Genomic DNA, 12,535 nt, shown 5'->3' with positions numbered 1-12,535 from the left:
GTGTCTACTGCAACTGTTGCTGCTGTATCTACAGCATCTTGCAGTATACCACCACAACCACCCAAACCAACTCAGAGCTCTATTAGACAGTTTTTGCAGAAGTCTGTGATCCCAGCAAGACAGAACTCAATTGATAAAGAACTGGCAAAAATGATTGCACTTGATTTCCAACTATTATCAGTTGTGGATGATAAAGGATTCAGAAAGTTTATTCATGCACTGAATCCTACACTGCAAAAAATGTTTGTGAAATTAACAGTAAAATTATGTAAAATCTTGACATCAAAAATGTGTAAATAGAAAAACAAAAAAGCAATGTTTAATTTACATCAACATTTTGTAAATAATACATATATACCTGTAAAGTCCTGGACCAAGTAAAAGTGTTAATTTTACAGTAGGAATATGTTTTAAATATCAAATGTCCTTGTTGAATTTACAGTTTACTGTTTTATAAACACTGAAAAATTGTAATTTAAAAGTCAACATGTACAACTGAAACAGGTAACAAAATAATGTTAAAATTACATATTTTTTTAGTTTTTTTTAAAAAAATTCAGAAAGTATCTGTATTACATTTTACAAATTCATTCAAACTCATTTACAACGTTGGTCACACACAAACCACTTTTTAAGTGGGCCAGACCAGTACAATTTCTGTCAGTGTAAAGAAGTCATCAGAGATATCTTTATATGGCAGTACAATTTCAGCAGTACTTGTCAGTCTTTCTACATTTTAAAGCCAAACTGCTGTAGTAAATAAATGAAATCATTCAGCATAGGTCTTTAGTCTTAAATTGTAATAAATAAATGTTAAAAATGACCTAAAAGTTATGACAGCCCACTGGCCAGACTGTCATGTAATTATAAAATAGAAAGGTTTTGTTGATTCATAGAAAATGTCCTGTTTTTTTATAGACAGTTAAAAGACAGGAACATTTAGTTGTTATTGCTTTGGTGTAGTGTGAGTGGCTACGGGGGAGGTCTTTTTCAGTGGGAGAAAAATCCAAAACTTGTTAAAATCCAAACAGACTAGAGTCTGTGCTGGGCTGATTATCTTTCAAATAGACAGCTGGTCATCTCCTCCATGTTAGTCATTTCTTTAATTTTGCACCACGTTCAATCAATTTTAGCCAGATTTAGTAAAAGTTAACTTAATCATTTGCTCAAATGTTTATTTTTTTAATGCCCAAAGTGTGTTAGTATTTAAAACTACACGAGCTCTACCTTGGCAAATCACGGAGCGTGAGAGTTTGTTTCTGTTCTTTGATTGGACTACTTAAATTATTGCGGGAGTAGCAAGCTTGGCGGCTCGTGACATTACGCGCTCAGTCTGCGAGCAGAGTGGTGGAGATGTGTGTACGTTGAGATATTCAGCTATTTTAGCAAAAGTTTTGGTAAGCTAACATTGCATTTTCTGTTATCTTTAAATACATGAGAGTATGTTTTCCAGTAATAGTATTAATGGCGTCTGACCGAGCGATAGGCTAGTCCTATTTTTTCCATGCTGTTTTCAAGCAGTGGTTATTGAAAGGTCATAGGAGGTTAGTAACCATAAACAAATGTGCTGTCGACAGCTACAATGATTTCGTGCTCTTTTTGCAACAAAACGCTGAAGACGTTGAGGGGTTATGTGCTGCACTGTAGAGTTCACAGGAACGAACCCCATCATTTTTTCAAATGCGTCGGTAGTGAATGCAGGCGTACATTTTATGCTTACGCGGCCTTTAAAGCCCATTTCTATCGGGTTCACAATGTACCTGCACCCCCTATTGCTGGTAGCGCCACTTTTACAGACTTAAAATGTGCTACTACACTCTGTGAGCGCCAATTTCACACAGTGAAAGAACTTATATCCCACTTAAAACAGCATATAGTGGAGGGGCGACCTGTGGCATGTCCAGTAACTGGTTGTAAAAGTATGTTCTCTGTAAAATCGTCATTTACTGCTCATATGTCCAGAAAACATAGAGAATGCTCTGTTGAAAGCATAAGCGACATGTATAGGGGGACACTTCCTCAGTCTTCTGCTGTATTTGCAGGTGAAGATGCTCCCCAGAGCTTAAATGAGGCAACAACAAATGAAGGTACTGAACTGCCACAGAATTTCAGTGAGGCCTTCCTTAGGAATGTGTGTTTGTTTTACCTAAAACTGCAAGGGCAGCTCCTTCTTCCAGCTTCAACAATACAGACAATTGTTGAAGAGATGCAAAACGTGCATTTGTTGGGCCAGGATTATGCTTTAGGTAAATTGCATTCACTTTTAAAAAATGAATTGTGCCTAACAGATGACACTATTGTTAAAATCTGTGATTGTATTAAGGAGTCAGATCTGTTTTCTACCTGTCATAAGGGCCCACTAAGAACGACATACACAAGAACTCAGACATTTAAAAAGATATTCAAATACGTAGAGCCTGAAAAATTAACATTAGGAAATGATGAAAATATGACACCACGGTTTGCCTACTATATACCAGTGAAACAAACACTAAGCAGCTTATTAGAATCAGAATTATGGAAGAATTCAGTGTCACAGCAGTCTTGTGAAACTGACTCTGAGGCTTTTGGAGACATAAGTGATGGACAAAGCTTTAAGTCCAACAAGTTTTTCATTGACAATCCAGGATGCCTGAAGCTAATTCTGTACCAGGATGCATTTGAAATTGTTAATCCCCTTGGCTCCGCTAAGAAAAAACACAAAGTGGTTGCAGTCTATCTGTCAGTGGCAAATTTGCCTGCTCATTTGCGGTCCAATACTGATCACATGTCCCTTGTCTTACTATGTGGAGAGAATGGCCTTAAAAAATTTGGAAACGCAAAGGTTTTCTCAAAAGTGGTAGAAGATTTAAAAGATTTGGAGGAAAATGGTATCATTTCTGGTGATGAAATAGTCAAAGCAGCTTTGCACAGCATTGCTGGTGATAATTTGGGTTCACACAACATTGGTGGGTTTACTGAGAACTTCAGTCGCTCTGAATACTTTTGCAGATACTGTGAAATCACATGAAGTGAGTTTCAGAGTAATGATCCAAATGTCTGTGGTCCACAGCGCACACCTGAAAGCTACAATTCTGCTGTGGGCGATCTACAAGCTGAAGGCAGTCAAGAAATCAAAGGGATAAAGGTAAACTCTGTTTTTAATACCTTGAAATCTTTTCATGTTTGCCAACCTGGTTTACCACCTTGTTTAGGCCATGACGTATTTGAGGGTGTCTTAGCATATGATAGTGCACTGTACTTGAAGTATTTTATTAAGACAAAAAAATGGTTTACATGTGCACTTTTGAACCGGCGCATTAAACAGTTCAAGTACAAAGGAGCTGATGCGCTAACAAAACCATGTGCTGTCAACCCAGATTTAACCAAGCTTTCAGGTCAAGCCATTCAGAACTGGAATTTCTTAAGGTTGCTGCCTGTTATAATTGGTGATAAAGTCCAAAATCCAAAGGATGATGTATGGCAGCTAATGCTCCAGCTCAAAGACATAGTTGAAATGATTTGTGCACAAAACATCTCACTGTCACAGGTGGCCTATCTTGACATTATAATCCAAGAATATTTGGATTCAAGAAAGTGTTTATTTCCAGAGAGTGTACTAAAACCTAAACACCATTTCCTCCGTCACTATCCAGCACTTATTTTGAAATTTGGCCCCTTGATTAGGTTATGGACTATGCGTTTTGAAAGTAAACATAGTTACTTCAAAAGATGTGCCAGGAGTTTGAAAAACTTTAAAAACATCCGCCAGACCCTATCTGAAAGACATCAGATGTTTCAGGCATATCTTTCAGCTGGGCCAGGATGCAGTCAGTTTCTGCAAGTGAAAGACAGTTGCACCTTTTACCCTGACCTCTACAGGGATGCCATTAAATATGCAGTGAGACAGTTTGGCTTTACAGGAAATGATACTAGTGTTTGCACAGAGATACAGTATAAAGGTACATCGTATAAAAAGGGGAATTTCCTTGTGTCAAAAAATGAGGAGTCCATTGAGTTTGGAGAGCTTCTTATTATTTTAATCAAAAATGATGCAGCAGTGTATTTTGTGTTGGATGTACACCAAGCTGAGTATCTTTCTGAATACCACGTGTACTCGGTGACAAAGGACAGTACAAGGCTGCAATGTCTTAACATTACTGACTTGGTTGACTTTTATCCATTACCATCATACTTTGTTAATGGCCACCAAGTCATTCCTCTAAAACACAGTGTGTTGTCAAAATAAGCTTTGTTTTATGTTGCCACTGTTGTTGGGAAACCATATTAAAATGCATGTTTGCTTACTACAATGATTTAAAAAAAAATGTTGTGATGGGAGGGGAAAAATGAAAGTGAAATACCTTTTCCTTTTATATATGCAGAAAATAAAAGGTGTAAACCATCCCTCGTATTATGCCCCGAAAGCAGAAATTCATCTTATTTATATATGCACAGTGTTACTTGACTAAATATAATATTACTTTTGCCTTTTGTCAATGCGTCATTCTTTGTTGATTCCAGAAATGACCGACTTTGAACCAACGTTGCTAAGGACTGCAATCAATGAGGTCCTGCCTGACCTTCCAGAAGTGACAAAGGATATTCTTGAAGAAACCTTACAATCAATTGGGGTAGAGACAAATGATGATTTTCAGTTCATTGAAGAATCTGATTTGCACTCAGCCTTGAGGCCAGTTCAAGCACGAAAAGCCATTGCCGCTTGGAAACTGAGATGTAAGTCAAGTATTGTAGTGAATGATACAAACAGCACTAGAAGTTGCCTGCATAAATTGAACCTTTTTTGGTGTGTGTGTGTGTTTGTTTGCAGGTCATACTCCTGAAAACAGCAGCTCATCGCTTGGTGCATCGCCACAACCTCCTGAATCCTCACAATCTGTTTCACCTAAATCACCCTCAACCTCATCCAGCAACAGTCAAAGTCCTTGTGTAGACTCGATGGATGCCTTCCAGATACCATGGAACAAGTTTCCAGAAGAATTGATGCAATCACTGGAGAGAGGAAAACGGCCAAGTCCACGCATGAGAAGGGAGATGGTCCGGATTGTGGTTTCTGAGATGATGAAAAAAAGCTCTAGGATAAGTAAAAGGAACTCTACTGAAGTTGCCAAAAAGATGGTGGCAAAATATCCAAAATCTCTGCAAGACATAATAGAGGGAGATGTGATTGTTCCAGGGTATCACTCTCTAGTCAAGCAATTGGAGTACAGAATTGACAATGTGAAGCGATCTACCACCCCAAAAATAAGAAAAAGAAAGCATCATACTGATTAGGGCTGGGCCATATTATACCGTTCACGGTAATACCAGTATAATATTAGGCAACGATAGGAAAATGAAATATCGCGATAGAATATGAGTAAAACGCGCATGCGCAGTGCCTTTGTTTTCATACGCACATGGCCGATTGTTGAGTGAAACAGATGAACCAGAATTGGTTTGTAAAAATGGTGCAACTTCAGTGATGTGGAACTGGTTTGGTGTTTGTCCGTCAGATACACGACAAAGCACATTTTTTTTGCAGAACATGCAAGCGGGCCGTCGTTATTGCCGTGTTTGTCGGACTAAGATGCTCTTAAATCTGGGAGTAATCTGGGTCCTAAACTCCAGGTCAAACGAACACTGTAGCATCACTGAGAGTTAAAAACTGTCTAAATTCTTTCATCTTTAATAAAACGATCAGCATTACTGCTTTACCAGGTGTAACTATGAAGTTTAACTTCCAGGCATCCATGAAAACAGAATTTATTACACTTAACGGAGTTAGAAGTTAGCAGGAAGCTAGCGGAAGTTAGCTCGCTAGTTTCGCTAGTTACCTAAGCATGATATAGCATGTTCTGACTGAGAGATTTCTGAAAAAATTCAAACGTACAGCTCTGCTATCACTTCCAACATAAATGAAGACAGGAAACTAAACAGCAGTGACGTTTGTAGGGTTACTGAAGTTGGGCTACCTGGTATATAATGATGTGCTACGTGATCGCTAGCGACACAGCTATGTTAGCATAACATAAACAGTGAAGCTGGAGGACGAACACTAACACTTTTCCACTTATAAAAGTTAACGTTAAGGTTCCTGATAGTTAGAGACAAATGCAATCGCATGGCAGAATGCTGTAAACGGACCAAACTTCAGTCAGGAGAACAACTGAGATAATCCATCCACAATATGAGGTTAGTCATTAATATACTGCAACAACATGGGAATAGAGCAGCTGTGATAGACTACAGCATTAATGAATCAATGGTACAGAAGTGGAGGAAGCAAGAAGAATGAGTTTAATAAAGTTTGATTTATCTGACTGCTTTGTTTCGCTTAATGTGCCTTATAATCCCCTGCACCTTATGGTCCGAAAAATATGTATTTGACTTTTTTATTTGGCACACTGCAGTTTAATGTTGCAAAGCACCTCTTTTTAACTTCAGTGGATGTTATACATGGTTATGCTCAGGATATGTCAGCCCATTTCTACTGGAAATGCCTTTTGGTTAAACTTTCAGCAAGGAATTTGCATTTGCACTGTTAAATTTTTATATAGCTTTAATGCACATAAAAACCAGCTTCTTGTTTAAGTGAAAATAAATGGAAGGTTGTCTTTTTGCGCTAGTAATGTTGTGGAGTTGTATTTTGTCTCGCATCAATTATATCGTCAGTTATATCATTATCGCAAATTTTCAAATATATATCGTGATAAATATTTTTGGCCATATCGCCCTGCTCTAATACTGATGAGTCTGACACCGAGTCTGTCCCTTCAGAACAGAGAGCAGCAATCCAAGACACTTATGGATGCATTAACTGGGATGTGAAATTCCTGCCCCTTGGAGAAACTACAGAGAGCCAGCAACTGAAAAAAGAAAAACTTAAGATGATGTTTCAGAAAACTGATGCAAATCCCGAAGAAGTCAAAAATCTAATGAAACTGACTTTCTACACACAGCGCAAACAAGTCAACCAAGGAAAAACTATAAAATACCTCATGGAAGAATGGCCATTTTGGTTTAGAGAACTTGGCATGGCAGTCCACTTCAAGGAACTCACTGGAATTGGACTTAATGAAACTTTGATACGCAACGTGGATCTGAAGGGGGAACGGCTCCTGAACTACATGAATACTGTCTGTGCGAACAAGAGCAAAAAGCTCCTACAGGCTGTAAGCAAGCTTAAAGTGGTGAGGGGGGAGCTGACTGGTTGCTCTGAAGACGTCAAAGACATGGTGCTACTTCTGCTGTCCTACTTTGATGAGAAAGAAGATGCGATGTTCTGTTATGTGGAGGACACATGCCTGGCAGGGGAAGTACAGATGGACCAGCTTTACTTGACTCCCACAATTGTGGTGTGTGGTAAGTTATTATTTCTGTCTTGTATTTTTCTGTTCCCTTTTTTATTTTTATTTTTCATTGTATCTGGAAACAAATTTAAGTTGCACAATGTTTTGTTTCCATAATCACTTTAAGGTTAGTCAAAGTGGCCTTCAAAGTACTTATATTTCTCTCCCCTAAACCCGCAGATATATTGATATCTGTACTGATCATATTTCTTATTTGCTTTTCAGGACGGTCCTGTTATTCTTCTAAACGGTTTATGCTGAGCGTGGACCGAAACATTGTACACGACAACATCACCTCCTTCATTTCTGCCCTGTGCATGATGTTCGGGAGCTATTATTGCTTCAACATTCATTACCCATCACAGCTGGCATCAACCCTGGAGTTTCTGCAGAGGTACTTCTTTTTGGATTAGTTTAGCCAGCACTTAACTGGAAAAAATAGTAGTTTTTGAAGTGACTTTGAGTTTAGGGGACTTCATTTTGCCATTTAAATAGCTTTAAAGTAATTGTTGGAATAAAGAGTTATTATTGTATATATTATATAATGTTATTGATGTGAAGTTGTTCTCGATAAAATTCAACTAATCATCTGTTTTTCTTTTTTCCAAGATGTTTTTTCTCCATCAATCCAGAGAAGGGCACTAAAGTGGAGAAGACAAACACATCCCATCTTCACGTGAAGCCAAGAGTCCTTACCTTGATACAGGAACTTTCAGATTATGAATGGCGTGATGTCTGAACATGGACTAAACACACTAAGAGTTATGTAAGGGGCCACACTCACAGCATGAAGGTTTATTTCAGCCCTTTATCAGGTCAGTTCTTCAAGCTTAAGAGGCACAGAAAAATTTCAGACAATGTTATTCTGTTCTGTATGATTGTTGGGTATGTAATTCCTCATTTGCATTCCTGTACCTTAATTTGAAAAAGATATATTTATATTAGTACAATTGTTCTATTTTGAAAAGGCAATACAGCAATTCTTATTGGCTGTTTAAAAATTCTTACATTTATTAATTAAAAGTAGTGCCAGGGGTTCTGTCATTGTGTTTTTTTATGAACACATTTTATTGAAACAATCTGTGTTTCAGACTGATGTAACAGTTCATTGTTCTTTAAGATCAATAAATAATTAAATTGTAAATTGTCTTGGCCTAAGCTTTTCAATATATTAACTCTTAAACTTATATCTGGATTTGGTTTCCAATTGTAAATGCTTACATTTTGTCCATTGGGTTACTGGCTTTAATATATTCATTTGGATTTTTTCATAGACCAATAACATTTTAAAGCAATAAATTCATAGCGTTATTTCTATTTTCACTTTGTTAGAAGTCAGAACAGGGTTCTAACTCAACTTACAATGATTATTTAAAAATAAATTAGATGTTATCGTGACTGTAATACATTAAAGTTGCAGACCTGCTAGAGGTACAGAACAACAGAAACATCTTTTGAGTAAACCAGAAAAGACCAGAAAAATTCTGTTAAATAGCAGTTTTATAATGAGGCTTTCACAATAAAATACTGTTGTATTTTTTATTTATTTTTTTTCTGCAAAACTGAGATTTAGTGTACAATAAGCAGCAACTTTCTGTAAATCTTACAGGAAAAATGTGTTTAATAGCAGTTTGGCCATGCTAATTTGACATAAAAGGGCTGTTGAATTTACTGGCTTGAAATGTATTTTGGGGGGAAATTATAACAGTTTTAAACTGTAATTTTTACAGCTTTTTAAGTATTCTTGTTTACAGTTCACAGTTTTTTCTACAGAATTATTCTGGCAACCACAGCTGCCAGATTTTTTCTGTAAAATCAACAGGGTTTTTTTTTTACAGTGTATGTATGCAATTCCAAGCAGGAAAACACTCTCCCAAAAAGTCATCCCAGGCCTATATGACAGAGAACTTGCATGTTCTTTTTTGTTTTGCATATTAATTTATATTTTACTGTGTTGTGGTTTGCAGTGTTTTGTGTTGTTTCACTTTAAATTTGTTTAAAAGGAAAAAGCTGAAAATTTAAATAGTTAAAAGTAGAATTGTAAATAGTTGATTTTTATATTTTATAATGTATTTTTAAAATTTTATGTGGAGTGAATAAATAAAGGCATATTTATATAATAAACATATAAATAAAAAAATTTTTTTTTACATTAGTAATTCATTTTGTGCATAATTTTGTATTGTTGTTCATAATTGTAGGTTCACTTGCAATAACCAGTCCACTGTAACTGTATGCCAGGCGTTTATTAACAGCCAACATGAACGTTCGTACATTCATAACAGGAAGTACACATAACCAAGAGAGCACCACAGCGACACCTGCTGGAACTCTCCGTAACAGTAGCAACAGCAGGCAGTATGGACAAAAATAACATTGCTGTTATCTACATCCCCCTTTTCAGTTTTTTTTTCTTCTTAGTTTTGCACTTCTCAGGCAAACCCAAATCAAACAACACCACCGTAATGGAAGAACTTATCAGGTTATGGATTACACAAAAAAAATGAAGGTTAAAATGTCAAATGAAGTTCGCGGTAGTCATTGTCATAAATGCAACAAATATGCAACAACATAACACGAAAAAAAACACATCTCAAAACAGAAAATACAGCATCAGTGTGCTTTTAATCCACGTATTTACTATTTGGTTTAGACACTCTACCAGATCTGGTTCGGTACAAGTTGTCATCAGAGCGTACTTGGCATTTTGTAGGTGTTATCACCTGTTCTGACTGTTTTGTGCCATGTTGTGGTGGGTCAAGTTGGACTTGAATTGTTTCATGTTTGTTGGCTTGTGTTTTATTGGGTTCAGTTTCATCCGCTCGTTGAGATGTGTCCAGTTCATTTTGTGTTGTAGCGAGCTTTTTGGGTTGAGGCTCGCTCACAGGCAGAAGATGTTGTCTGTTGTGCCTGTATTCTTTTCCACCCGACTCAACGACATAAGAGCGAGGTTCAGCACATACCTTAGTTACAACTCCAATCTTGTCATGTCCTCTCTGTGTTTGTAATCTCACCACCTCGTTTGGTATTAATGGACTGAGCAGCTTGCTGGACTTGTCGTAGTGCTGTTTTTGAGTTTTACGCTTTTTTGTGAGTTGAGTTTCGATAGTGGTTGTCACTTTTGCTGTTGGTGTTAGCAGTTTTTTGCACACCGGAAGGGTTGACCGCGTTCGCCTTGATAGCAGCCTCTGTGCTGGTGAGCCAAGAATGTTGTCTCGTGGCGTGTTGCGTAGATGTAACAGGTTCAAATAGAAATCAGTTCCATCTCTTTTTGATGTTTCAAGGAGTCTTTTAGCACTCGTGACAGCTCTTTCACTGAGTCCATTTGACTGAGGGAACTCAGGGCTGCTTGTGACATGTATGAACTCCCAGTGTGTGGCAAACTCACGAAAGGTCTGGCTGGTAAACTGGGTGCCTTTGTCTGAGTACAGTTTCTGTGGTATCCCATGTACTGAGAAGTGGCGTTTGAGTTTGTTAATGACTGAGGCAGATGTTAGGTTTTCAAGTGTATCTATTTCAAACCATCCACAATACGAATCCATGAGCACAAGGTGGTGGCGGTTGTCCCATTCGAATATGTCTGTGGCTGTGATGGACCAGGGAAGATCAGGAATTTGGTGTAGTTTCAGGGGTTGTTTTTGTTAGTGAGGTTTTAGACTGTTGCAAATGCTGCATGATTTGACTTTGTTCTCAATGTCAGAGTTTATTGTCAACCAGAACACGCTGACCCTTGCTCTCCTTTTTGTAGACTCCATGCCTGGATGTCCCTTGTGTAGTTCCTGTAAATAGGTTTCATGTAGTGATTCTGGAACGATGGCTCTGTTGCCTTTCATAATGACGTTGTTGTCGATGATTAGTTCATCGTGGTAGCTGAAGAATGGTTTGATTTCTATAGGTACACTACTCACTTGTTTTGGCCACCCCTGCTGGACGTAACGAGCAAGTGTCTGTAGAGTAGCGTCCTTCGAGGTGTGTTTGGCAAGCTCTTGTAGGCGTCTTGGTGAGATGAGCTGAAGTGACATTACCTCGAAGTCGCGCCCCTCTTCCTTTAGAGGTTGATCACTGGCTTGTGCATGTCATAGTATTGAAGTACTGGTGGGCTGGTGAGGCACGCTTTAAGTTTGTTGAAAGCATCCTGCTGATGTTGAGTCCAGCTCCACACCACATCCTTGTGAAGCAGCTGACGAAGTGGTGCTGACAGTTCACTTAAGTTTGGGGTGAACTTGCCCAGGTAACTGATCATTCCCAGGAAACGTTGGAGAGACGTCTTGTCCTCTGGTGGTGGCATTTCATTGATCGCGGAGATTTTAGTTGGATCTGCTTTTAGTCCTTCGTCAGTGAATATGTGTCCCACGTAGCTCACTTCTTTAAGTCTGAACTTGCACTTTTTTGGATTCAGTTTGAGTTTTACTTGTCTGGCCCGCTCCAGAACTTTTTTCAAATTTCTGTCATGCTCCTCTATTCCTTTGCCTCCCACTAGGATGTCGTCCACAATCACTGCGCATGGATATCCCATGAATATCTGTTCCATGGCTCTCTGGAAGACTTCAGAAGCGGTGTTGATGCCAAAGGGCATCCTCAGGAATTTGAATCTGCCGAAAGGTGTTGCAAATGTGGTGAGAAGAGATGAGGCAGGATCTAGTTTGATTTGCCAGAAAGAGCTCTTTGCGTCCAGAACTGAGAAGATGGTTGCTCCAGACATCTGAGCAGCTACTTCCTCCACAGTTCGCATGGGATGGTGAGGTCGCATTAGTGCCTTGTTCAGATCCCTTGGATCAATGCAGATACGAACATCATCGGTATTCTTTTTGTGTGTTGCGACCATGTTGGATACCCATTCTGTGGGCTCCTCCACTGGTTCAATTACTCCCAAGGCCTGCATTCTTTGGAGTTCCTCTTTAACTCTTTTCTGCATGGGAACAGGAACGCGCCTTGGAGGGTTGACGACAGGTGACACGTTTGGAGTGAGTTTCATTGAGTAGGTTACAGGTAAGTCACCAACTTCATCTTTAAAAAGGTCTGCATATTCGTGAAACACTTTCTGTGCCAGTGTTCCGTCCTGATCTGTGTCAATATGGTAGACTTCCTTGCTGAAACTAACCAGTTTCATTCGCACGCTGTCCTTTAATCCGATGATGGGTTGCACATCGTGTTTTACAACTTGGAATTGCAGGTCATATAACTGTCCAGCTAGCTTGCACTTG

The 12,535-nt window shown here is 38.5% G+C and overlaps 1 protein-coding gene across 1 annotated transcript; it reads left to right on the top strand.

Moving 5' to 3' along the window:
• Positions 1-5,252: 5,252 nt before the first annotated feature.
• Positions 5,253-8,333, top strand: LOC134620405 (uncharacterized). Its single transcript, XM_063466569.1, has 4 exons — positions 5,253-6,174; positions 6,760-7,344; positions 7,557-7,725; positions 7,941-8,333. The coding sequence occupies exons 2-4, from the start codon at positions 6,870-6,872 to the stop codon at positions 8,068-8,070; spliced, it is 774 nt and encodes a 257-aa protein (XP_063322639.1). The 5' UTR covers positions 5,253-6,174; positions 6,760-6,869; the 3' UTR covers positions 8,071-8,333.
• The last annotated feature ends 4,202 nt before the right edge of the window (positions 8,334-12,535 follow it).

This window comes from Pelmatolapia mariae, linkage group LG23 (assembly GCF_036321145.2).
Source record: "Pelmatolapia mariae isolate MD_Pm_ZW linkage group LG23, Pm_UMD_F_2, whole genome shotgun sequence".
Classification (NCBI taxonomy): Eukaryota; Metazoa; Chordata; class Actinopteri; order Cichliformes; family Cichlidae; genus Pelmatolapia; species Pelmatolapia mariae.
The sequence above is the reverse complement of the archived record's forward strand: the minus strand, read 5'-3'. Positions and strand labels throughout refer to the sequence as shown.

Excerpts from the sequence above, each read along its gene's own strand:
- LOC134620405 (XM_063466569.1), top strand. The coding sequence starts at position 6,870 with ATGATGTTTCAGAAAACTGATGCAAATCCCGAAGAAGTCAAAAATCTA. Across the intron at positions 7,345-7,556 it reads TCCCACAATTGTGGTGTGTG|GACGGTCCTGTTATTCTTCT; the intron begins GTAAGTTATTAT and ends TTTGCTTTTCAG. Across the intron at positions 7,726-7,940 it reads ACCCTGGAGTTTCTGCAGAG|ATGTTTTTTCTCCATCAATC; the intron begins GTACTTCTTTTT and ends CTTTTTTCCAAG.